Source organism: Ailuropoda melanoleuca, chromosome 10, assembly GCF_002007445.2.
Source record: "Ailuropoda melanoleuca isolate Jingjing chromosome 10, ASM200744v2, whole genome shotgun sequence".
NCBI classification, from domain to species: Eukaryota; Metazoa; Chordata; class Mammalia; order Carnivora; family Ursidae; genus Ailuropoda; species Ailuropoda melanoleuca.
Genome location: NC_048227.1, coordinates 26,449,795 through 26,476,972, shown reverse-complemented (window position 1 = coordinate 26,476,972; position 27,178 = coordinate 26,449,795). Strand labels below are relative to the sequence as shown.

Sequence of the window (27,178 nt, the reverse complement as noted above, 5' to 3'; positions counted from 1 at the left end):
AAGTAATTGTGGATTTTTTTATTGCCTTTTTAAAAAGGTTTTTTGGGCACATAGCAATACAGAACAGACACATTTTGTTTCACTTTGCTTGGCATTCTTTCAAGTCCAGAGCTGTGCCTGTTCTCAACAGGTTAAATACAGTAAATAAAGCCAAATCAATTCTGAATGGAAAGTTAATGAAAAGTCTGAATTACAACTAATTTTTAATGAAATGCAGTTTTAGTGTTTTCTGTAGAAAACCAGCCCAAGCAGACTACACCAGCCCTGGGAAGCAATCATGAAGTGAAATGCAATTTGATACTTGTGAAAGAGTGCTTTCACATTTTTCTTAAGAGATATTTTCTTAAATATAGTCTCCGTTAATGTTACTCTCCTATTTCTTTACTGGGCAAACTCTTTTATCAGAGTAAGAGTAACTTTAAGTTTTTCCCTGTCCAAATCATAATCTTCACATTTATGAAACCAGGATGAAGTTTTATTTTTGTGCTATTTAAGTGGCCATTTTACATTCAATTCACCTTCTAAATGAACCTAGCTGTGACTAAAGGAGTTTCTCCCCCAGCAAATTCTCTTCTATGTTCGGTTTAGTGTTTTGAAATAATAAATTATAATGGAAGGACATAAGCAAGAGAAACTGAGCTCTCTGCTCATTCATATCTAAAAGCTACAAGGAAAACATTAAATAAAGGGAGAAAAAGGTTTTAACATGCACCAAAATTTTCTTTTCATTGTAAAGGTTTTTACCCAATAACAAAGCCATTTCCCTAAACTATTCCTGAGAACTTTCATGATAATCATTTCAGTGTCCTCCCTGTTGTCTTTATGGAAAATGAAGGAAATTGGAAACTAGCTAGTTTAAGTGACTTGATCAATGCCATTCAGGCAGGGCTTGTAACTCATTGATTTGTACTTCAGTTTTTCTGTAAACTGGGTTGATTACTCCCTGCCCAGAAACCTCACGGAATGGTGCAGAGTCAAATAAAATTCTGATGAAAGAAAGCATCAGAGGAAAAGTGTTGAGAGGAGGGTGTGAATGGTTTATTAGTGTTTGTGAGCAAGATGGAAGTTTCCTGAGAGACATTTTGGTACTTAACCCTGTTGATATAGGTAGTGAGGTTTCCTTTTGCATCTCTGAACTCCTTTAGGAACTAGAAAGGAGTCAAAACAAAGTCAAATTAGAGAAAGGTCATTCTTTACCACAGCAGGGAGGCAGGAAAGGTTTTAAGAGTGGGGCCAGAGGCCTCAAAATAGCTAAAAATCTCTTTGCCTCTAGGGTAGTGCTAAAGAATATGGATATAGGAGTCAAACAGACCCAGGTTTGAAGCCTGATTTATTACTAATTGGGACTCCTTGGGCAACGCATTTAATTTCCTACACCTTTGTTTTCTCATCTTTAAAATGAGGACAATAAAAGTGCTTTTCTGTGGTCTCAGCTCCATTGTCACTTCCATAAAGCAGCCTTCCCTGATCATCTGAAGTGACCGCTCCTGGCCCTTTCCTGGCCCTTTCCTCTCAAACGACCTTGTATATTCTGAAATTATTGCTTACAAGCATCTGAAATTATTTTACTCTTTTCTGTTTGCTGATTTAGAGTCTCGCTTTCTTACAAGCATCTGAAATTATTTTGCTCTGTTTGCTGATTTTGTGTCTTGCTTTCTTAGTAGCATAAGCCTTTTCAGGACTGGCATCTTGTCTGCCATTTGTTGTGTTACAAGCCCGAGTGCTCAATAAATATTTGTTGGTGAACAGTTGGGATTGCTGTGAGAATAAGGCAACCCATGTGAAGAAGTTAGCATTGCGTCTGACACGGAACCAATGAACATATCATGATCATCTAAGAATTGCACAGATTGTATTTAACTTTGTGCTAGGCAGTGTCCTAAACGTTTTACAGACTCCTTTAACTCATTTTGTCTCCGCATAACCCCGAGGTAGAATCCTACTTAATGAGCCATTTTACAGATGAGGAAACTAAGTCACAAAACTTTTAAGTCACTTGGCCAAGATCAGCCAGCTAGGAGTAGAGCTAGAATTCAAAGCCAGGCTCAAAACCAAACCCTTATACACGAAGTTCGCTGCCTTTGAAGAAGATAATGATGTTGAAATTTTTATTTTGGGTTTAAAAAACATGGAGCACTGCTTAGCCTGAGCGGACCTGAATCTTTGTCCTTCCCTCGATTTGGGGAAAATGCGATCGGTGACTAAGGGAGGGAGTCGTATTATCTTGAACAGCGTGGCCCTCACGTCCTGGCCCGTCTCCGGATATCCAGGCACCCGCCTGCACACTCCAAGGCCGGCCAGAGCCCAGCCAGGCTGCTGGAGCCTCCCAGGCCCCGGCCGGACCAGTGCCGCCGCGTGGCCACACCGCGCCCGGGCCCTGGGAAAAAAGTTTCCAAACGGCGCTACTAGGCGCTGATTGGCCGAGGCGGACGCGGTCTCGTGGCGCCGCAGCCAATAGTCGGCGCCCTCCGCGGGCGCGGGGGTGGGGGCGGTGGTCAGAGGCCCCGGGAGCGCGGTTCGCGGCTGCCGCCGCCCGTCCTCGCGGACCGAGCTGGTAAGTGGGGAGCTGCTGCGGTGGGGGGTGGGGGCCGTCCCGGGACCGTCGCCAGCGCCGGGAAACTCTTCTGACTGCCCCGGCGCCCTCCGCGCTCTCGGGACCGCCGGGAGCCGCCTTGCAGGGACCCTGCCGCGCCCCTAGCTCGCGCGTCCCTTCCCGGCCGCCTGTATTCCGCCGGTCCTGGGCGCTGGGCTCAAAAATCCCGCTCCCTGGAACCTCCCTTCCTAACTTTGTTCCCTTCCACCCTTGTGTCCTCGCGCCCAGCTCCTTGCCTTTGCCAACTTTCTCTTCTAGCGCTGGCTGGTCTCCGACCAGCTGCCCTTCTCTCCCTCCATGACTTCCTCAGTCCTTCATGCCCTCCTCGTTCCCTATCCCCGCTGCCTGGCTCCTCTGCCCTCCAACCCTTCCACCCCTACCTCAAGCTGCCCTCCTGACTCCCTTGGTCTCTTCTCGCTCTTCTTCTGCCTCTTCTCAGCCCCCGCCACCCCCTTTCCTCCTGCTGCCCCAGACTCTCCCTCATTTCTCGTACCCCCCCCCACCTCGTCCACTGCCCCTTGCCACTTCCACCCTCAGTTCAGGATTCTTTCCAACCCGCCCCCCCGCCCCCGCTTGGCATCTCCCTGCCTTCGGGAACGTGTTTGGAACAGTCTTTCCCTCTGCTTTTCTCAGATGTCTGCGGCAGGAAGGTTCAGATTTCCCCTGACAGCACTTTGGGGAAGGATTGGATAAAGGATGAAAACGCTTATTCTACAGTTTGAATGCAGTGGTGGGGCTTACCTGCCTCCCCGAGGTCGTGGGAAATCCCTCCGTCACCTTGACACCGCTTTCTGGGAAGCTACCTTATCTTCTCCAGTCATCTCAGGTTCTCTGCCTCCTGAGGGTCTGAGCTTCCCTGATTTCTTTGTCCAGGGTTTGTACCAGGTTGTGCCTCTTTCTACTTTTAGCCTCGAGGTCCCTTTTAACTTCCTTTCTAAAGAAACGGCCTTTACAAGGTGCACTGGGCAGAGACTTGTCGTTTTCTATGCTGGTTTTGTTTCGGTATTCTTGGATAGGATGGCATTTTAGGACACGGGTAGGGTGCTTTGAAGAGCAATTGAATCCCAGTGACTGACTCCCAGAGCCACTTATCTGACCCCACCACCATACTGGTATTTAACCAGGTTTGAAACTTTAATCTGTCCTCTTATTGTGTCTTTTGTGTAGGATTAGATTCTTGAAGTCTGAGGGGCGTCCGATGGGCATATTTTATCCTCTCATTTCGGATAATAGTTTAACTTGGCTTATTCTGTTAGGATGTTATTTTTGTTTCCAAAGTGTGTTCTTTTGCCTTAGAACGTGTGAGCCCAGAGAGATTACACTCCCTTTCCTTACCAGATAATTTCCTAACATGAGTGGGCCTGCATACAGAAAGTTTGTGTCAGCAGCTAGGACTGTTTCTGCACCTAGTAATGATGTAGGTGCTTTCTGTCTGCCTCTCCCAGCAGTGCTTTAGCACTTAGTAGGTGTTTGGAAATGTTTGAGAAGGGATGGAGGAGAGGGAAATCACAGAAGGAAAAAATCTTTCCCTGGCATCCTTTTGGTTTTTTTTTGTTTAAGTTTTTATTTATTTGACAGCACAAGCAAGGGGAGAGGCAGGCAGATGCAGAGGGAGAGGGAAAAGCAGCCACTCGTGGATCAGGGACCCCAATTCGGGGCTCAATCTGAGGACCCTGGGATCATGACCTAAGCCAAAGGCAGACGCCCAACCAACTGAGCCACCCAGGCGCCCCTTCCCCTGGCATCTTGATTCAGTACAATTGAATTGTTCTGGAACAATAGCCATTCTATTTTTTTTTCATTCTATATTTTGACCTGAGTTTAAGCTTTTTAAAATTTCAAAGGCAGCACATGCTTTCTGTAAAAATCAATGTATAGTGTGTCCAGTACAGGTTCTTATCTCAGGGCCTACTTTACCCCCATCTGGTACATGCTTCCAGACCCTTTTCAATTCGTGTATGCATGGAGAGCTAGCTACCTTTATCTTTATTTATTTTTAAAGATTTTATTTGAGAGAGATTGAGAGAACAAGGCGGGGGACAGAGGGAGAAGCAGACTCCCTGAAGAGCAAGGAGCCTGATGGGGGACTCGATCCCAGGATCCTGGGATCATGACCTGAGCCCAAGGCAGACGCTTAACCAACTGAGCCACCCAGGCACCCGAGAAATACCTTTATAAACAAAAGTGGCACCCTTTCTTAACCTATCATGAACTTTCTTCCATATTAGTTCATATACTTCTTAATAACTGTGTAATTTTCCAAATCAGTCCTCTGTTGACAGTTAAGTTTTTCTAATTTTCCACGTCAGTGAATGATGGCATACACCCTTGAGTCTATGTCCTTGCATGCCTAAGTATTTTCATAGGAAGATCATTATAGACTTTAAAAGCACAGAGACAGAAGTCAGACTTGCTGACTCTTGACTGGTTTTGCCCCAGTGATGCCACTTCTGCAAAATGCAGAGCCTGCGTCACAACCTAGAAGCCGTTGAAGTACGTGCAGACATTTGGCCATGTCTTTCTGTCCCCTCCCTTTCCCTTCAGCTCTTCCCTTTGTTTTGATTGGGAAGGATTGAGGTTGGCGTGGAGAAGGGTGGTGAGTTAATTCTCGATATACGTGTATACTGCTCCTGACCAGCTGTGCTGGCTTTCTTCGCTCAGAAGAAAGCCAAAGGAGAGTGCTTTGTTTTCTCTAGGGTTTTGAAATCAAAGGTTGGGAGATCTAAGTTATGCAAAACAATACATACTTGTTGAACTTCTTGCTTCCAGCTTGTTCTTCCTTGCATGCTGTAGCATATACTTTTGAGGTGCCCATTAGGTTTGTCCACAGAGCTCCTGGGGCACGATGTTATGGTGTATTGAGAGCACGAGCTCGGAGGCAGAATGCCTATAACACTTGTAGCATAAAAGAAATAAATGCATGCAACGCCTATTTTTAAGATAGTGGGTACAGAGTTGTATATACCGAGACCCAGCATTAACCTGTGCCTGCCACCGTGCCTTTAAAAAGACTGTGGGCCAGATGAAACAAGTGAACAGTCTTTTCGCAACCCCATGGAGACCATGAACTTGAATTCAAAGACCCTCCAGTCACCCCCCAACTTGCACTTTGGGTCTGGTTTGCCTCTGCTGTCCACTTGGACCTCTGAAGATGGCCAAGGTGGGCAGTGTTTCTGCTCCAGCTTCTGCTTCTAAGAACCCAAGTGATGTCTCACTTATTCTTATAGTTGAATGGCTTAAAGGGGATAAAGTTGAAGAAAAGTTATTAAACACCCCGCACGCGGTTGTTCAGTAGGGAGAGGGAGTCTTTCCAAGTCCTCTTACCTGCTCTCTGTGGCAAAGAATAATGCACCTTGGAACTGTGAGACATTTTCAAATGGCAAAGGAAAAATCGTACATTTTAAAGATTGTTGTTTCAGAACAAAGTGAAGTTCAGCTGTTACTTCTTAGTCTCTGATATATTTTTCCTCTTCCCTAAGGATTGTTTTTAAAATGCAGGGGGGCGGGGGTTGAAATGCCAGGCCTGTGGTTTTTGCCCTTAGTTGAAGGCGCTACAGATGGTACAGGCTATGACAGGAGCTCAGGTCTCTGCTCAGCTTTTTTCCACCATCACCACCTCGCTCCCTCCACTCCCAGTCCAAAACCAGAGCTTTCCCATCAGCACAGTTGTAATTAGAGCCTCTCGACCAATGGAAGTCCTTCTTAAAACATCTCAAATTCATTTCTTTCCTGAGGATTAAGTTTTAGTCGTCACTGGCCATAAGTGTTTTATTTAGGAAGGTTTTTTCCCTAAAACTCATCTGTCATGAGAGTGCAGGATGAACATTATTAAACCCGAAGAACACTATCAGACGCTCCTTCACATGTACACCTGGGGGGGGTAGTTTCCAACACGATACCCTCTGCTCCTGCCACTTCCCACTAATGAGATGCCACTCAGGTGCTGAGGGAGAGTGGGGTTTTCCCCATCCTGACAAGCCTTTTAAGGATTTACAGATGTCAACTATAAACTAGTCTTCAGAGGTTTCTGGCTTCTTACCTTTCCTTAACCTCACATTCCCTTCCTGCTAGTGGTCCATTTCTTTCTTCCCCTTTGCTTATTCATTCCACAAGCATTTTTGGAGCGCCTGTTATATGCCAGGCACTGTTCTAGGCATTGCATTAAAAAAGCAAGATGGAGAAGGCCCCTGTGCTCAACAGTTGACATTCCAGTGGGGGAAGATAAAAACAAAACTCAAAATGATGAAATCAAGCCAAGTGTAATATAATAGTGAAGGGCTAGAGAGGATGTTTGGTGGGATATTCAAATAAGGTCTCTCTGGGGAAGATATTTCAGCTGAGATCTGAATGACAAGAAGGATACCTGGGCAGAGATCTGAGGGAGAAGCATTCCAGGTAGAGAACAACAAGTGCAAAGGCCCTGAGGTGGGAGCAAGCTTAGTGTGCTCAGGGAATGGAAAGAAGGCAATGTGGCTTGAGCATAAGCTAATGGGAGCGGGGGTAGGGTTGGGGAATGTTTAGAGAAGTAGGCGGGAACTAATTACACTGAATATTGGATATGATATTTTCCCAAACAGCAGGAAAAGGCGGTCTGCATCCATTGTTCCTAGTTCCTCACTTTTTCGTCCTACTACAAGGGCTCGTGTACCATGCAGTTGAGACTGTCCTCGGTAAGATAATGGCCACACGGTACTCAGTTGCACGGGCTCTTGACTCTATAGGGGCTGGTTTGGTGACTTCATACTAGAGGAGTTCTGGGCTCATTAGAGCTTAAGGCTTGAGCAGGGAGTATACCAGACCTAAGTTTACCCTTACCCATTGCCATGTTGATTACTGTTATTTACACCCTAGGTGCTCTGTTCTTTTTACTTTCAGCAAGCAACATCTTTCACTACTTACCTTAATTAGGACCCTCTGTGGCAGCCATCCAACACTAACTGGTGTGATCAAGAAAGGGAGTTGGTTCTCTCTCATAACCTTAACGCAGGCATGACTGGATCCAGGTGTTCAAATGATAACATCAGGATGCAGTGTCTCCACCTCTTGGCCCTGCTTTCCTCTGTTTTGGCTTCATTCTGTGGCAGACTCCTCCCTTGTGGTGGAAGGATGATCGGTGGCAGGTCCAGGCTTACTTCCTACCATCTTACCCGAGTGGGAAGAGTTTCTGTCTTTGTTTTTTACTCTTAGCTTTATAGAGATAGAACTGACATAGAACATTGTGTAAGCTTAAGGTATGTAACCTGGTGGTTTGATAAACTTATATATTGTGAAACCATTTCCACAATAAGGTTAGTTAATACTTCCAGAGTGTCTTTCTTGATGGCTCTGCAAAAGCCCTGCGCCTACACACTGGTTTGCTCAGCTTGGGTTAGGGCCACCCCTGAACCAATCATTGGCCTAGTTTGGGGTTAGATCCATCCTGTTATTGGCTTTGCTTGCGTTAGGCCCACCCGTGTCTTTGGCTCAGCCTCGGTTCGGTCCACCTCTGAGCCAGTTACTGATGCTGGAGGTAATCCCTCCTATCTTGTGCCTCCTGCTAGATGGTGATGTCGAGTACATCGGAATCACATGGAATGAATGTAGGGCCGATTTCCCCAAGATTGGAGTGGTGTTACAGAAAGATGGAAGATGAAGTGCTGGAATAGAAAAAGATCAACGAATGAACAGCTTTCTACTCTTTCCAGCTTTTGTGCTTCCATCCAGCTTTCAGAGAAATTGTTCCCTGGAAGGGGATGGGTGGGGCCCATGGCATGTTGTCTCTGAATTAGGGAAGGGAGAGAAATGAGGAAGAAGAGAAGATGTGAGTATAGGTACTAACAAATCTAGTTCTCAATAAGGGCTGTGCTCAAATATAAATACAATTGTGTGTGTGTGTGTGTTTTGTTGTTGTTGTTTTGTTTTTTTTTACCAGGGATTGAGAAGTTGGTAATTGTGTCCATGTCAATACTAACTTTTAGCCGAATGATTCATATTTGTAGTCAAAAATATAGCTTGTCATGGGGCGCCTGGGCGGTACAAGTCAGTTAAGCATCCGACTCTTGGTTTCAGCTCAGGTTGTGATCCTCAGGGTTGGGAGATCGAGCCCTGCCGTGGGCTCTGCGCTCTGACCTGGAGCCTGCTTAAGATTCTCTCTCTCCATACCCCTCCCCCAAGCGTTCTCTCTCTTCAAAACAAGACAAAAACACAACTGTTATGCCTTGCAAAGTGAGGGGTTGTGTTCATTCTTTTGTCCCTAAGGACATCAGATTGTGATCTCCCTTGAGGGAAGGAAGGGACCTTGGAGACATCTCATTTGGGTTACTGATGAACTTTTGACAAGCTCAGAGACTTAAATAAATTCAGAGAATAAGCTGTTACCCGGTAAGCTCTATCAGAGGGGAGTCTGTAAACCGCCCGCCGTTCTTAGAGATCCGTTCCCCAGCCTCTGCTCTGGATCTCTCCAAGTCCTCAGAGCCAAGGTCCCATTCCCACCCCTTGCTCTCCAGCTACTGTCGTTTTTCTGCTTCTCACACCCAGCTCTCCAAATCCCCTCTACTTCCTCTTCGTCACCTCCTCGTAACTCCTCCACCCAATTTATTCCTCCTCCCCCCCTCCACTGTGTTGAAACTAGTCTTGCTCACATCACCAGTGACCGACATTTGGCTAAATCTCCTGGGTATTTTCCAGTCCTTACCTTAGTTTCTCTGTTGTATCATGGATACTGTGGACCGGTCCTCCTTTTCCCCTTGACACCATCTATCTACTCTCAGGACAGCTCACTGTCTGGTTCTTGTCTCTTCATTGGTCCCCTGTCTCCTTAGATGACAGTTTCTTTCTTTGCCTACCAGTCAAACAGGGGCATTCCTCAGAGTTCCCATAAATAGTCCTCACTAGATTCTCCAGCAGTTCCGTCACAAGAGGGAAGAAGGAGCTACAGGCTCAGGACACTCATATTTGTATCAGCCCAGAGTTCAGTTCCAAGTTTCGGATCTCCTTTTGCTTCTGGAAGTGTCACTGGTGTGTCAAACTAGAAATATCCCAAACTGGGCTTATTATCCTCTCATCCCAAAGACTTTCCTTCTCCTGTTGTTCATCTCTGGTGATGGGGATGATGGTAGCACTGGTTGTCTAAACCAGAACCCCAGGAGATGTCCTCTCCTCCTTTTTTTTTTTTCCTTGCCCCCCCTTCCCCAAATGAATAAAATCTTGGTAGTTTTATCTTTCATGAAAGGTAACACATGGATGGGCTGTATTTTGTCTGGGTTTGGTTTCAGTTTTTGGCAACGTTTTATCATTTAATCCAACATAAAATTCAGGAGATTCCCCCCCCCCAAGATGAGCTGTTTAACCAGACATGGGTAATAATATTAAAGCTTTCCCTCCTAGACACCATGCCACAGGAAGAGTGACCTCTTGGTCTGTTTTCACCATGGAGGACTCAGGAAAGACTTTCGGCTCTGAGGAGGAAGAAACTAACTACTGGAAAGATCTGGCTATGACCTACAAGCAGAGGTCAGTCTCCCGAAGTCCACCCTGCTTTTTCTTCCCATGGCGGCCACCATTTCTTTGGGGGCCTCTTAGGTGACAAGCACTATGAAGGACTTGACACACATTCTGCCCATTAAATCTCAAAACTGCCTCATGAGGAAACCGTTATTACCCCATTTAAAAATGAGGAACTGAGCCTCTGGGAGGGCAAGTAACTGGCCCACTGGGGTCACACCAGCTGGTAAGCAGCTGGGGGAGAGTGTGAGTGCCAAAGCCTCTGGTCCTAAGCACACTGCTGTGCTCCTTCCCATTCTATTTTCTGGCAGGGTCTTATCAGTTCCGGATGCGTTATCTGGTCAGTCCCCGTGCCTGACAATATGGGTTGTTGCAGATTTTAAATGTGAAACCAGCGATTCATTGTCCATAACTGGGAGTAGTGTGTGTGTGTGTTCAGCATTGTTTCTTTTTATTTCTCAAGGACTCTAATACTCTCCACGTGGAGGTCTTATTCCAGTCCCTCTAATTTCCGTACTCTTAATTTGACTTAAAGATAACTCAGGTTTAGTATTTAAAAAAAAAAAAAAAGTTGCCTGACTTGTAAGGGTTGAGGAGCTGGAGTTGGGTGTCTGGGGTTGGCCAGGGGCACATTATAGTGATGCGATAAGCAAACATTTATATTAGGTCCAGTTCCTGCTCACAAATCAATCCACGGAGGGTACGCAATCCCAAGTATATTTACTCCACATTGAGTTCGCAAACAAAATACGTTGAATAAATGAGCGGAGAGTGAATTGGTAAAGAAATGGCTTTGGAGTCAGGCAGACCTAGGTGCAGGTCCGAGCTCTGCTTCTGACTCATGTGACCTTGAGACACGTCACATCTTCTCTCAGCCTTACCTGTAAAATGAGGGTAAGGCCAGTTTCTGCCTCGAAAGGTGGTTGAAACATAAGCTAATCTATGCATCGCACTGAACAGCATGGGTAGGTGCTCAGTAAATGATTGCCAATGTGTCTGGGACCTCTGTAGGGCAGAGAATACGCAGGAGGAGCTCCGAGAATTCCAGGAGGGAAGCCGCGAATACGAAGCTGAATTGGAGACACAGCTGCAACAGATCGAAACCAGGAACAGGGACCTCCTGTCGGAAAATAACCGCCTTCGCTTGGAGCTGGAAACCATCAAGGTGAGAGGACATAGACAGCAGGTCCAGACAGGCTTCCGGCGTGGCGTGTGTGCCTGGGAAAGCGAGTCCGGCCGTGCAAGGGGCCCCCGGGCAGCCCTGGGCACACTCCCCGCCCCTTCAGGCCTGCTGGGTGGAAGTGCTGGTGGAAATCTTTTTTTCCCCCATTGGGAGGAGCTCTGTGAGAAGCGAGTCACACCTGTGTCCCCACAGTCGTTCTTGGCTGTCTACCACATCCCCACCAGGCATGTGAAAGGTAGACATTTTTGGAGTATGGGGTGTCACTGGGTTTGCTGATCATTAGATTATACGCAGTCCAGGGTTATGCTGCCCAGTGTGGGAACCCCCAGCCACTTAGGGCAACTGACAGTTCATTAAAATAAATAAAAATGTAATTCCTTGGGGCGCCTGGGTGGCTCAGTCGGTTAAGTGTCTGCCTTTGGCTCAGGTCATAATGCCAGGGTCCTGGGATCGAGTCCCACATCAGGCTCCTGGCTCCACAGGGAGCCTGCTTTTCCCTCTCCCACTGCTGCTCCCCCTGCTTATGCTGTCTCTGTCCCAAATGAATACATTAAAAAAAATTTTTTTTTAATGTAGTTCCTCACTTCTAGCTACACTTCCACTGTTCAACAGCCCCACGTTTCTGTTGGGTATCATTATTGGACAGAGAGGTGGAAAATACTTCCCTCATTACAGAAAGTTCTGGACAGTGCCAGTCTAGAGCAGGTTCCTCAACCTAGACACTGTGGACCTTGAGGTTCGGTAGCTTTTCTGCAGTGGGAGCTGAGGTTTTCATGGTAGGATGTTGAACCGCATTGCTGGTCTCCACCCACTGCCACAGGCTACCCTCTCCCCTCAGATTTTTGAGAACCAAAAATACTTGCCAACATTGCCAAGTGTCAGGAGCACCACTGGTCCAAATGGTAAAGACTGTCTTTTGGACATTCTGTAGGGCGTAGCAGATAAACAGTCACACCGTGCCCTGCAGACCGCGGCTGTCAGCCCTCACGGCCAGGCAGGATCACCCAGCTAGCTTCCTGACTCTCGGGCCTGAACCCACCCTGGCCCTGAGATTCCTTATCTGAGTAAGCATGGGCGGGGGGGTGGGGGAAGCCCAGGCATGTCTGCATGTTTTTTCTTTCTTTTTTTAAAGATTTATTTATTAGGGGGAGAGAGAGAGAGAGAGAGCAGCAGGGGGAGGGGCAGAGAGAGAGAATCCTGAATCAGACTCTGCTGAGCACGGAGCCCGAGATCATGACCTGAACCGAAATCAAGATTCAGCTGCTTAATTGACTGATCTACCCAGGTGCCCCTTCATTTTCTAAAAATAAAGCTCCCCGTGTAAATTTTGATGAGCTGCTGGGTGGGGGGATGAACCAAGGGCCAGGTGTGGTGGATACTGGAAGATGTGTTCCTAGCGTTCTGGAAGTTTCGTGAGGAAGACAAACCTAACCCCAAAAACACTTAAGGAAAAGATGCTCACGTACATGGTACTGGTTGAGAGATCCTTCTGAGAGAAGGGTCTGCATGAGCTAGAGACAGCTTCACGGGCAAGCTGGGCGGGATTGGAGCTGGTGTTTGAAGGTGAGGGGAGTGTGTGTGCTCATGCACACGTTGCTAGCAGGTTGGGGCGTAGGGGTTAGTGAAGAGTTAATCTGGGATAGACATAGACAACAACAGATGTCAAGAAGACCTGAGAATCCTGGCTTTAGTAGCGCATGGGAAAAAGTGGGACCCTCAAATGGATTGAGGATTGAGGGATGGGGAGGGGCAGAGGAAAATCCCGAAGACCTCAGAAGCTGAGCAGTGGAGTGTAAGCTTTTCATGTCGTAGACCGCAGAGCCCACGCTGGCTGTCTAGAGATCAGTCTGGCCCACTGATGTTTTTTGCTTAACCTTCCGTGGTTTTTATGCAACTTTTTATCATGACAGTTTTCAAGTACACAGCAAGGTTGAATTTTCTGATGACCACCTCTATATCCACCACCTAGGCTCTACCGATAACATTTGCCATACTTGAATTTTTTTTTTTTGCCACACTTGATTTTCATTACCTATCTAATCTATCCATCTATCAGTCTAGTTTTCTGCTGCATTTCAAAGTGACTTGCAGACATCTATACACTTCCCTGTAAATACTTCAGCATGCTTTTATTAACTAGAGCTGAGGTTTGTTTACAGTTCATCCTTTTGATAGTAAAATAGATACCTTTAGTGTTTTAAGATTTTATTTGTTTAGATAGAGTTCACGTGTGGGCAGGGAGGGGGCAGAGGGAGAGAGAGAGCATCTCAAGTGGACTCCATCCCACCACAGAACCCTGAGATCATGACCTGAGCCAGAATCAAGAGTTGGATGCTTAGGCAGCCGAGCCACCCAGGCACCCCCAGTGTTTAAGTATTTAATATCAATATTCAAAGTTATTAGGCTTCATATAAAAATCTGGATTCCTGACTTCCTTTGAGGATCAGCATGCCAGGCCTGCTGCATTCTTCCACACCAGCGAAAAGCCACGTAGCGGTTGCCGAGCATTCAGTAGCCCGTCCTGATCCCCACTACTGTCCCCCACCTCCATCCCTGACCCTGAGGGATAAGTGTCCTCTGCTTTATCCCTATACCTGGCCCATGCCACTCATTTTGTGGACAGCCCGACCCCTGCCACAGGCACTGAGGAGTCCTGGTGCTAACTTGAAGGGGACTCAGGGACAGGAAGCTGTGTGGAAGGAGGAGCGGCTGTATGAACCGTAGTTGGGAGAGGGACCGGGCCCTCCACGGAGGCAGACTCCTAGTGAACAATTATGAAGTAATTAACTTTTTCAAGACTGAGCCCTTGAACCTGCAAAAGACCTTTTCATGACAACCACCTGACAGATGCCTGAGGTGCAGGGCTTAGAGCAGGAGAAGCAATAGAAATGCCAGGGGAAACAGAACTGCCACCGGGGCGCTTGGCTGGCTCTGTTGTTGGAGCGTGTAACTCAGGGTCTCGGGGTCGTGAGTTCGAGCCCCACATTGGGGTACAGGTTACTTTAAAAATAAGTAAATAAACTGCCACCGGCAAGTTATCTGTCAGTCACCTCGGAGACATGTATTCAGCTGAGTCAGACTTCTTGACAACTGGCTCATTCATCACAAGCTGAATAAATAAGGCCTGTAAGGGATCAAACAGAGCGGCTGTTGATGCCTCCATCAGCTGACAGCTTATTCTAATTAGCCCCAAATGAAAGCATGACATTTAGCAATGGCTTTTCATGTCCACAAGTTCAAAGGACAGCATTTGAATCTTTATGCTGGTGGGGAAGCCCGTTAACTGCATCATCTTGGAACCTGCATTTCAATTGAGGTTAATGACGTAGGACCTTCCGCACTCCTGTTTCGTTTGGAGATGCACGCAGATAAAGGGTGTGAGGCCAGCAGAGCCAGCCCTGGGAATCTGTCCATGCGTGGGGCTCGGTCGGCCCCTCCTTGCTTGAGGGGAGTCGCTTCCTCTGCTCATGGCCAGGAAACAGAGTATCAAAGGGGACAGAGCATCGTGAGGGTGTGGGATGTCCTCCCTGTCCCCACCCTGTAAATGATCAGGTTGTTCTGTGGGAGTTCTTCTCACGGTGCCCTCACCACGCCTCTCTGGCCCAGGCACCATTATGATATCATTCTCCCCGTGCATCCCGACTGTTTTCTAGCAACACCTTTGTTCACGCAGTTGAGGAAAGAAGAAGAGCGTGTCTGTTTTTCAAGCTTCTTTTTTCTTTTTTTAAGATTTTATTTATTTATTTAACAGATCGTGCAAGTAGGCAGAGCGGCAGAGAGAGGGAGACGCAGGCCCTCCGCTGAACAGGGAGCCCAATGCGAGACTCGATCCCAGGATCCTGGGATCATGACCTGAGCTGAAGGCAGACGCTTAACTCACTGAGCCACCCAGGCGCCCTGTTTCGTTTCGTTTTTTTCAAAGATTTTATTTTTTAAGTAATCTCCACACCTAGTGTGGGGCTTGAACTCCCAACCCTGAGATAGAGTCGCATGTTCTACCAACAGAGCCAGGCGCCCGTCAAACTCTCTAATTAGATTTTGGGCTTTCCTGTGGGACATGTTTTGTGTGTAGATGAAGGAAAAGCAGTAAGGGTGTTTGGTGAAGAAAGGTGATTTGAAAGAGTAGCCAGAGCAGAATGTATGTGTGTGTGTGCATGTGTGTGTGAGCACATGTGTGTGCATGTGCAGTCAATACCTATGTGGCCCGGAAGGAAGTGTTTGAGGGCAGTTTAGCATAGTTGTTTAATGAGCACAAGCCCCAGGGGCCCAGACTGGATCTTGGCTCCGTCATTTGCTACCAATTGGCTTTGGACTAATGAAGTAACCTCAGTTCCCGTCTCTGAAGCAGCATTAAATGAGCCAGCGTAAGTACTGTCCTGAGCCCAGAAGCCAGCCGCGAGTAAGCATGCGGGAACTGTTAGCTGCTGAGACTGGGCAGCGACAGATCGTGAAGTCATTTGACTGTTCCTTGCTTGGAAAGCACTAGTTGGATCACACTACGCTCTCTTGATAACTAATAACAGGTTGTGTTTTGTTTGTTCCTTCCTTCCCTCCTTCTCCCAAAGGTCCAAAAGCCCCTTCTAGCTCCCCCATGCTGCAGGGGGCATGTCGTGGATCACAAAGGTAGAACAGCTGTCAGACTAAGTCCATGGTTTCCTGCTCTTACGGTGAGGCACAAGCAACCAGAGTTACTGTGATTCCTGATAGGCAATCCAGGGACGTCACGGGAAGTGGATTTGTATTGCCCTTGTGGATGAGGCTTGGAGAGGTTTCTGTGGCTTTCCATGGCTGTGGACACCTTGAGCAAAATAATTGCTTTGAAGATTGTTGGGGGCTTCTTGACACCCAGAGGCTGCAGGGACTAAGCTCAGGAGGGGGTGGGCTGCAAGATGCTCGCGGGCCAGGAAGTGGGAAGCAGTTAGAACATCTTTGGTGGCCTCCCATTCTCACCATCTGCCCTCACGTGCTTCAGAGCCCATATCTGTGGAGAAAAGGTTCTACTGGCTGAGGTTAGGTTTGTGGCCTGGCTGTGGTGGGAGGCTGCGAGAAGGTCTGGAGCCTCCTTAGTGTGATGTGAAGACCGGTCCCATAAAGATTCTACGATAAGGGAGAGCTAAATCCCTTAAAGAAATCAGGGTGCTGCCGAGCTGTGCACACAAGGAGGCTCGGACGCTCACGAGCTGAAAACAACAGTGTCCACTCCAGCAGGAGAGCGTATGTTCCAGGACTAATCCCTCGGTGTTTTGAGATGACAGGGAAGGGAGATAAACGCAGCTTATCAGAAGCCTTCAATCGCACACTCAGTGTTGATTTTGTCCTCCAGGAGAAGTTTGAAACACAGCACTCAGAAGGCTACCGGCAGATCTCGGCCTTGGAGGATGACCTTGCCCAGACCAAAGCAATTAAGGATCAACTGCAGAAGTACATCCGAGAGCTGGAGCAAGCAAACGATGACTTGGAAAGAGCAAAACGGTACGTTGGGAAGGAGAGAACAGGTTTCGGAATGCATTCATTTGGCCATTGGCAGGCAAATGTCAGGCAGGACTTCGCAGTGGAAGTGGCATTTGGGCTAAGACCAGGGGATGCCCGGGTGTCATGCAGGGGAGGGGCGTGCGGTGAGGACCTCGCAGGCAGAAGGACGAGCTCGTGCTAAATGCCCCCCTAAGGTGAGCATGTGCAAAGAAGAGGGTTTCTTAAACTGACGTTCTGTTGTTTAGCAGAATACTAACAGTCGTGACTCACGTTTATTGAGTAACTACTTGGTGCCAGGCCCCCTGTTTTCTTTAATGAATACACTTCAAAAATTAGCTATAAATCGCATATAGTGGCATGCACAGGTTTGAACATAGAGTTCCATCAGTTTGGGCAAATTGTGTATGTGTTCACAGGACCCATGCTCTTGTTAAGATATGGAACCTTCCTGTTGCCCTCATCGTCCCCTGCATTGTTGTTGTTATTTATTATTATTGTTATTTTTTATTATTATTAGTTTACTTAGGCTCCACACCCAGCGTGGAGCCTAGTATGGGGATTGAACTCACAACCCTGAGACCCAGACCTGAGCTGAGATCAAGAGTCAGACGCTCAACTGACTGAGCCACCCAGGTGCCCCATCCCCTCATTATTTTTTAGCGGTTGCTTTAGGATCACAACATACACTTCTTTGTACCCCTTCATGTAAAATGCAGCAACCTTGCAATCTTACCGTTTCATTTTTATCATCCTCGAACTTCATGGTATACTCATAATACTATTATGTCTACAAATGCTGTGGATTCCATGATACGTTGCTATAATTTTTGCTTTGAAGTATATTTTAAAGAAATTAAGAGAGCAAAAAGATAGGCTTATTATATTCACCCACATATGTACCATTTCTGGTTCATGCCTTCCCGAGGACCTGGCTTTCCCTCTGTACCATCTTCCTTCAGCTTGAAGAACTTCCCGTAGGGTTTCTTGTAGCACAGGTCTGTTCACAGTGAAGTCTCCTTGTTTGAATTTATCTAAAAGTGTCTTTCGTTTGTTTGCCTTCATTCTTGAAAAATAGGTCCACTGGAGGTAGGATTCTGGGTTGACAGTGGTTGTTTTTTGTTTTTGCTTTTGTTTTCAGTGGTTTGTTCCACTGTCTTCTGGTTTCCTTGGTTCAGGTGAGAAGTTAATGGTCATTTGAATGGTTACAGTCCAGTATGTAATGCAGTTTTTTTCTGGCTGCTCTCAGATTTTTCTCTTAATTTTTTGTTGGCAACCGTCTATGATGTGCCTAGATTTTATATATACCTAACTTAAAAAAAAATTGTTGGATTTAACCAGAATTGATTTTTAAATTTCCTTAAATAATCTCCATACCCTGCGTAGGGCTCGAACTCACGATCCTGAGATCAAGAGTCAGCTGCTCCACCGCCTGACCCAGCCAGGCGCCCCTATATGTGTTTATCTTGATAGGGTTTTGCTGGGCTTCTTTAATCTGTAAATTTCTCGTTTTGCCAAATTTAACTTCGGTCATTATTTCTCAAAGATTTATGCTGTACTGTTTTCTCCCTTCTGTCCTTCTGGGACACCAACTGCACACACTTAAGTCCTTTTGATCTTGTCACACAGGCTCTATTCTTTTTTTTTTTTTTCTCCTCCTAATCTTTTTTTCTTTTGGTTCTTCAAATTGGGTAATTTCTATTGATCTGGTCTCAAGTTCACTGATTCCTCTCCAGTCTGCTGATAAGCCAATTCCAATAGCATCTTTAGAGATCGTATTTTCAGTCCTAGAATTTCCTTTTTTTTTTTTTTTTTTTAAGATTTTATTTATTTGTTTGACACGGGGAGAGAGCACAAGCAGGGGAAAGCAGCAGGCAGAGGGAGAGGGAGAAGCAGACTCCCCGCTGAGCAGAGAGCCCAATGTGGGGTCTGATCCCAGGACCCTGAGACCATGACCTGGGGCGAAAGCAGACGCTTAACCAACACCCAGGTGCCCCCCTCCCCTTTTTCTAAATTTCCTTTTTTAAAAAAAAGATTGAATTATCTGACAGAGAGAGAGAGAGAGAGACAGAGACAGCACATGAGCAGGGGGAGAGAGAGAATTCCAAGCAGACTCTCCACTGAGTGTGGAGCCTGACATGGGGCTTGATCTCACAACCTGAACCAAGATCAAGAGTTAGGCGCTTAGCTGGCTGAGCCACCCAGGCACCCCTCTCTTTGTATCCTTGAACATAGCTACAGCAGCTATTTTCAAGTCCTTTCCTGCTAATTCTAACACCTACGTTATCTTAGAGCTATTTCCAGCGATGGCCTCTTCTCCTGAGTTTGGGTCACATTTTTTGTGCTCTTCATGTGTCCTGTTTAGGAATCTTGAATTCTGGATGTTATGAATGATGTGTTGCAGAAACTATGGATTATGTTTTTGATTTTTTGGGGGATGGTGGGGGGGGGTCTGTTAACCAGGCTGAACTAACACTCCAAACTGTTCCTACGTAATGGGCAGTAGCTGAAATCTGTTTGATTCTTCGAGCCTTAACCAGGCTGCTTCAAGTCTGCTGAGCGTACACACGGTCCAGAGGTTAGCCAGAGATGTGGGAGGAGTTTTGATGAGAATTTGGTGCTCCCCTGTAGTGGTAGATTTCTGTCACTGGAGCTGTAGGCAAAACACTAACAGAGACGCAACATTCACCCCCTGCTGTTTCTTTCTTCCAAGTGTTGGCTCTCGTTCTTGCCCCTGTCTTCCGACCGTTGTTGTTGGACCCAGAGTTTATAGTTGTCATGTATGGGAGCTTGGGTCTGATACAAGCCACCTTCTCCTGATCAGAACTGGGATCTCTTTTCTCATCAGTTTGTCAGAGCTCTTTGTATATTTTTGCCGTTAATCTTTTGTCCTACGTGGAACATATTTTTCATAGAATAATCCAATCTTTTGCCTTTGTCTTTGGTATCATTTTCCATACAAATAATTTTCATCTTTAGGTCATCCAATTTATGTCTCCTTTTTTGGTTTCTAGGTTTCCAGACTGCACGAGGGGAATCTCCTTGATCCTTTGTGCATGTCTTCTATTAATTTTATTTGTAAGACTTACTTGTTTTATACTTATAATCTGCCCGGAATTTTTTTATCTAGTACAAGACGCAGGTCCTTCTTTTCTCTTCTCTTCTCTTTTCTTTTCTTTTCTTTTCTTTTCTTTTCTTTTCTTTTCTTTTCTCCTTTCCTTTCCTTTCCTTTCCTTTCCTTTCCTTTCCTTTCCTTCTCTTTTCTTTCCNTTTCTCTTTTCTTTTCTTTTCTTTTCTCCTTTCCTTTCCTTTCCTTTCCTTCTCTTTTCTTTCCTTTTCTTTCCTTTTCTTTCTTCTGTTCTTCCTTTTTAATTTTTTTTTTTACTTTTTTTATTTTTTAAAGATTTTATTTATTTGACAGAGAGGCAGCCAGTGAGAGAGGGAACACAGGCAGGAGGAGTGTGAGAGGAAGAAGCAGGCTCCCAGCAGAGGAGCCTGATGTGGGGCTCGATCCCAGGACTCTGGGATCATGCCCTGGGCCGAAGGCAGGTGCCCCAGCCACCCAGGCGCCCCAGCCACCCAGGCGCCCTGTCCTTTTTTATTTAAAAAAAATTTTTTTAGGGGCGCCTGGGTGGCACAGCAGTTAAGCGTCTGCCTTCGGCTCAGGGCGTGATCCCGGCGTTCTGGGAGAGCCCCATGTCAGGCTCCTCTGCTATGAGCCTGCTTCTTCCACTCCCACTCCCCCTGCTTGTGTTCCCTCTCTCGCTGGCTGTCTCTATCTCTTCAAATAAACAAATAAAAATCTTAAAAAAAAAATTTTTTTAATTTTTTTCCCTCTTTCATTTATAGTACATAAATAGCCATTTTTACCAGTACTATTTATTTATTTTAAGATTTTATTTGACAGAGACAGCCAGCGAGAGAGAGGGAACAGAAGCAGGAGGAGTGGGAGAGGAAGAAGCAGGCTTCCCACTGAGCAGGGAGCCCGATGTGGGGCTCGATCCCAGGATCCTGGGATCACGCCCTGAGCCGAAGGCTGACGCCTAACGACTGAGCCGCCCAGGTGCCCCTACTAGTACTATTTATTAAATACTCATTTTTTGCACTGAATTTCACCCATTTCTGTCATATGTTAATCTCTGACATATCCTGGGATCTCATTTTGGATTCTCTGTTTTGGTCCAGTATACAATTTGTGAACTGCTGTACCAGTACCATAATGACTCGATTACCATGACTTTGTAGTATGCCCGCAAGCCCCTGGCAGACCATTGTTTTCACCCATATTTCATTGATCAAAGCAAGTCCCGTGGTCCAAGTCAAGAGGTGGGACAGTACATTCCACTCGCAATGAGGCCATGGCAAGGATGTGCATGTAGGGCAGGTAAAGAATTAGGACCAATAATGCAGTCTATCGTGAAGACACAGTGCATTCACTGGTTCCAAAATAATATACAAAGAGTAGAGTTATTTAATGCAAATTCAAGCCAATAAAAATAGAAATTCAGCTTATCACTTCCCCCACCCCCACCCCAAAGAGCATTCTATACCCGCTGTTGTACATCTTCTCTCACATAACAGTAGGTCTTGGAGACCTTTCAGGACACAGAGCGTTCTTTGTTCTTTTTTCCCCCAAGTGCATAATATTCTATTGTATGGTTGGTGTCGTATAGTACATAATAATTTATTTGTCCGTCCCCTGTGGATGGATGTCCGCTACATTTGCATTCTGGTGCAGTGATAGGCGTTGCTGTAATGAATCATAAACATTGCTTGCACAGATGTTTATCTGGAGGATAAATTCCCACAAGTGAGATTGCTGGGTCAAGGGATACATGTGTATGTGATTTTGGTAGTTACTGCCCATTTGTTCCCTGTATGGTTGTATCACCTTACATTCCCAGCACCTGTGCATGTAAATCTCTCTTTTCCAGATAGCTTCACTAACAGTGGTTTTCAAACCTCGGATTTCTGTCAGTCTAGTAAGTGACCAATGGGTACGTTTCTCAGTTATGAGTGATGTTGATTCCTTTTCCTAATTTAAGAAGAGTTTTATTTCTTTTTCTATGAACTGTTTTATCTTTGCCTTTTTAAAAATTGGTGGTTGTTTTTCATTTCTAGGAGATTGTTATGTATTTGTGATATGGATTGAAAATATTTGGAGTTTAGATTTGTCTTCCAGCTTTGTTGTATACGTTACTGTCAAAAGTTACTTGATTTCTCTGTATTCGGATGTATCAGTCACAGTTGGAAGGCCATTCTGCAGTCCAAGGTTTGTAAAGCGGTTAGTCTGCGCTTCCTTTTTCTTCTCTTTCTTACATTTCTTTATATTTTTTAAAATTAAAGGCGCATTGGATTCACATTTTGGCCAAATGCTGAATTGTTTGATGTTAAAATTAGATGAGGTGGAGGCGAGGCCCAAATCATCATTATAGAATGCATAAAGTTCTGGCCTACTGAAGTTTTATGTTTTAAAAAAATCAAAAACAAGGCAATTTTATTGTAAAATTTTAATAGTTATTTTTGTAAAATTTGACCGTCTACTTCAAGAACGGTAATTTCTCAGCCCTACCAGCTATTTGCTTTTTAAAGTCCTTCTGTTGTATATTTGTAAAACGAAATGACTTACTTTTAGGAAGGGGATAACCCTGAAAGACTCAGGGCCTAACTGGAAGTAACTAAGAATTAAATACATTCCTTAGAGGTTATTTTTTTTTGATTAACACATGAATGCTAAGGTACGGAAAAGTTGTACAAAGATTAAAAATGATTATCTAATGTTACTCTTCTATGTGGTACTGTTACATAGACATTAAAAAAAACCCTCATAGGGGCGCCCGGCTGGCTCAGTCGGTTAAATGTCTGCCTTCAGCTCACGTCATGATCCCAGGGTCTTAGGATTGAGCCCTGCATCGGGCTCCCTGCTCAGCAGGAAGCCTGCTTCTCCCTCTCCCTCTGCCTGTCCCTCTGCATGTGCACTCTCTCTCTCATCAAATAAATAAATAAAATCTTTAAATAAAAAAATTTCTTGTGGGGGGCGCCTGAGTGGCACAGCGGTTAAGCATCTGCTTTCGGCTCAGGGCGTGATCCCGGCGTTATGGGATCGAGCCCCACATCAGGCTCTTCAGCTATTGAGCCTGCTTCTTCCTCTCCCACTCCCCCTGCTTGTGTTCCCTCTCTCTCTGGCTGCCTCTATCTCTGTCGAATAAATAAATAAAATCTTAAAAAAAAAAAAATTTCTTGTGATAAAAACACATCAAATACCATCTTAACCATTTTTTTTAAAGATTTTATTTGTCAGAGAGAGGGAGAGGGGAGCACAAGCAGGGGGGGCAGCAGAGGGCAAGGAGAAGCAGGCTCTCCTCTGCTTGAATTAAAACTTGCACCCAATAAACACTTTTTGCTTTCTCTGATTTTCACTACTTTGCATCCTCTGTTGGAATGGAATCATCCACTATTTGTCCTCTTGTGACTGGCTTATTTTCTTAGCATAGTGTCCTTAAGATTCATCCATGCTGTAGCATGCGACAGGATTTTTTTTTTTAGGCTGCATAATATTCCAGTGTATGTACAGTTGACTCAACACAGGTTTGAACTGCACGGCTCCACTCAGGGAATTTTTTTTTTTTCAATAAATGCAGTGTAGTACTATAAATGTATTTTCTCTTACAGGGTTTTTTTTTTTTTTTTTTNAATCGACTGTTCATGTTGTTGATAAAGCTTTTGGTCAATAGTAGGCTATTAGTAATTTAGGGGAGTCAGAAGTTCTGTGCAGGTTTTTGACTACATGAGGGGTCAGCAGCCATGGCCCCCGCATTGCTCAAGGGTCAGCTGTATATACCACATTCTCTTTATCCATTTATGTGTCCGTGGACATTGGGCTTGCTTCTGCTTCTTGACTGTCGTGAATGATGCTGCTGTGAACACAAGTGTACAAATACCTCTTTGAGATCCTGCTTTCACTTTTAAATATATGCCCAGGAGTGTGATCGCTGGATCATATGGTAATTCCGTGGGTTTTTTGGTTTGTTTGTTTTTAAGATTTATTTATTTATTTGCGAGAGAGAGTGGGCAGAAGGGACAGAGGGAAATGGAGAGAGAGTCCTGAGCAGATTCCACTCTAAGCACAGAGCCTGACACAGGGCTCCATCTCATGACCCTGAGATCATGACATGAGCCAAAACCAACAGTCAGTCACCCAGCTGAGTGAGTCACCCAGGTGCCCCTCTGTGTTTAATTTTTTAAGGTGCCTCCATACTGTTTTCCATAATGACCCGCCATTTTATATTCTCCTAGGCAGTGAACAAAGGCTCCAACATTTCCACATCCCCACTGATACTTGTTTCCTGTTGTTTCAGCAGTGGCCATTCTGATGCATGTGAGGGGATACGTAGATTTTTAAAGCATTTATTGACTCAAAAAGAATGTTTTTAGGGGCGCCTGCGTGGCTCAGTCATTGAGCGTCTGCCTTCGGCTCAGGTCATGATCCCAGGGTCCTGGGATTGAGCCCCACATCGGGCTCCCTGCTCAGTGGGAAGCCTGCTTCTTCGTCTCCCACTCCCCCTGCTTGTGTTCCCTCTCACGCTTTCTCTCTTTCAATAAATAAAATCTTTAAAAAAAAAAAAGAAAAAAAAGTGTTCTTAGTTATCTACCGAATGTATTTCTTAATATGTATCTTGACTGAAAATCTATTTTCCTACTTAGCTCTTTTTCAGTTCTTAGTAACGTTACGGGAGATCGGATTGCACATTGTGTATTGCACACACAGCATTTTACTCTTACGTGATAGATATGTTTTTAATACATCAGTTGACAGAATTTTAACTTATAGAGCACAGGAAGCCGTTTTCATTACGGTCACGGCCACAGGATGCTTGCCTGTATCTGGAAGCAAGTATTCACACAGTGACAATACCTCCAAGCACCAAGCTCTGCTGGTGTTACCAGTGCTGATTACGTATAGCCGTGTCCTCATCGAGCCACACGGGTTCAGAAATGCTGCTCAAGTTGCCGTATTTCTCTGGCATTCCAGAAGCCAGTAATAGATTTTAACCAAATACTGAGTTGTTGAAACTTTTGATTCAGTTGATCTTGGGGTGTAGTGTGAGGTATGGAGCCAACATTAATTTTTTGTGGGGGTTACTTAGTAGACTGCAAACCCAGAATTGAAGCAACTCTCTTGTCTTTTCTCTTTCCTTCCTTCCTTTCTTTTTTCTCTTTCTTTCTTTCTTTCAGATTTTATTTGGGAGAGAGAAAGCATGAGCAAAGGGGAGGGGTAGAGGGAGAAGACTCCCCGCTGAGCAGGGAGCCTGATGCGGGACTCCATCCCAGGACCCTGGGATCATGACCTGAGCCGAAGGCAGACGCTTAACCGACTGAGCCACCCAGGCCTGCTGAATCAGCCATGTTTTCATCAATGATTTGCAACGTCACTTTTATCATAGATTAAGTTCTCCTGTGTATTTGGATCTGTTTCTGGATCTCTGGGTCTCCCTGGTCTGTCCTTATAACTGTTTAACGCTGTCCCACACAGTGGTTCACCATTGAGGCTTTGTAATAGGGCGTTCTTTATACCTGGGAGAGCTCCTTCTCTCTCTTTCAGGGTTCTTTCGGCCATTCTTATTTTATTATCACGTGCTCTTTTAAATCAGACCCCCGTGCCACTGTCCCCAACAAGAACCTATTAATGTTTTTACTAGGATGTTGTTAAACTATCAGGTAACTTAGGGGGAATGAATTTCTTTGTGATGTGGGGTCTTCGTCTTCACAGACACCATATGTCTGCATTTCAACAACCCTTCCGTGCCCTGTGGTAAAATCCTACGTGTTTGTTACATGAATTCCTACGCATTTTCTTTATTTGTTGTTTGACATGTCAAGCCTCTAGGGTGATGGTACTCCTAAATGTTATTCCTTTGTTGTTTTTATTTAAGCACTTTTGGTAACTTTATTTTTCTCTGAAGACCATTTGAGGGAGGGTGCGACTATAATTCAGAATGAATTGATCCTCACTTTGCAATTGGAGGACCAGCGCCTCGAGAGGTTAAGCTGCCCAAGAACACTTAGCTAGTCTTATGTCGAAGAGCCAGGTGTTAGCTCCTGGGTTCTACTCCAAACATACACTTCTAACTACCATTAGATAACAATTAGCAAAATGTTAAAGGTCTCCCAAAGACAAACACGGGGTTAGTAATGAAAATTGCTGGAAAACATCTGTTGGAGGCTTCGTGTATTACTGTACTTGCCTCTCGACACCCCCACTATGCGGACGTGCTGTTACTACCCCTGCTTTGCATGTGAGGAAACTGTCTGGCCAAGCTACCTGCTCTATGCCTCAGAGTTAGACACATTTCTTTATTACAGCCCTTCTCAGTGCCTTTATGGTGTTCCAGTGAAATGTCTACAATGGTCACAAGAAGTGGTTTTTAGGAGGGCAGCTGAGCATTTTGAATTGTTTAAGGGAACTGAAAGATCTATGAAAGATAGTCTATTAAATAGGAAGACCTATTAAAGATGTTCTCTTCTCCCTGTTTAAATGTACATTAAGTTGTGTATGGATTTTAGTAAGGTATTCTGAATACTCATTTGCATTGTGAGTCTCCAGAAGAAGATTTGCCGCTTTGGGCATTAGCTGGGCCCTCAGTGTCATCCTAATAAGGCGCAGGCTCATTGCTTAGTGTTATAGGAACATTTCTCATTTAATCCCCAGGATGGCTTTGTGTGCCTCAAGTGGTAAGACGATTTCCATTCTGCAGGCGAAGAGCCTGGGTCCCAGAAGGTTAAGACACTTGTTCAGGTCTGTGGTGTCTAGGAAGTGCCCATACTGGGACTCACGTCCCCCGCCCCCGCCTCCCTGCCCTGGTCTGGCCTTTCTTGTCTCCCAGGTTCGTAGGCACCAAATGGACGCTGCCGTTGGCTCTCTTGGACAGCTTTGTTTTTCTCTTACCAGGGCCACAATTATGTCTCTGGAAGATTTTGAGCAGCGTTTGAATCAAGCCATTGAAAGAAATGCCTTCCTGGAGAGCGAACTGGATGAGAAGGAGAATCTCCTAGAATCTGTTCAGCGGCTGAAGGATGAAGCCAGAGGTCAGGAGGCCTTGGCTTTGTTCTGTGTGCCCTCACCAGCGTTTTCTCCTCTCCCTACCTGAGAACAACTTGTCCTGCAATGTCGCCCAGCGTTACCTTTGCTGGAAATCCATGCCCTGCTCGGCACACAGTCTGGTCAGAGGGTATAGAACAACACTGGGCTGGCTTCGGCCTTGGTCCCCACCCTGTGCTAAGACTTGTCAGATGTCCCACCCTCTAAAGACCGCTTATGGATATATATATATATATATTTATTAATTAATTAATTAAAAGATTTTATTTATTTATCTGACAGAGATAGAGACAGCCAGCGAGAGAGGGAACACAAGCAGGGGGAGTGGGAGAGGAAGAAGCAGGCTCCCAGC

At 45.5% G+C, this 27,178-nt stretch overlaps 1 protein-coding gene across 1 annotated transcript in view; it reads left to right on the top strand.

The window, feature by feature from the left end:
* The first annotated feature begins 2,448 nt into the window (after positions 1–2,448).
* The window catches only part of NDE1 (nudE neurodevelopment protein 1), a 32,368-nt gene continuing 7,638 nt past the window's right edge, over positions 2,449–27,178 (top strand). The window contains exons 1-5 of the mRNA XM_034669569.1: positions 2,449–2,554; positions 9,959–10,084; positions 11,087–11,240; positions 16,582–16,730; positions 26,677–26,857. Coding sequence (XP_034525460.1) covers positions 10,002–10,084; positions 11,087–11,240; positions 16,582–16,730; positions 26,677–26,857 — 567 coding nt within the window. The 5' untranslated portion in view covers positions 2,449–2,554; positions 9,959–10,001. The remainder of the gene's footprint in view (positions 2,555–9,958; positions 10,085–11,086; positions 11,241–16,581; positions 16,731–26,676; positions 26,858–27,178) is intronic.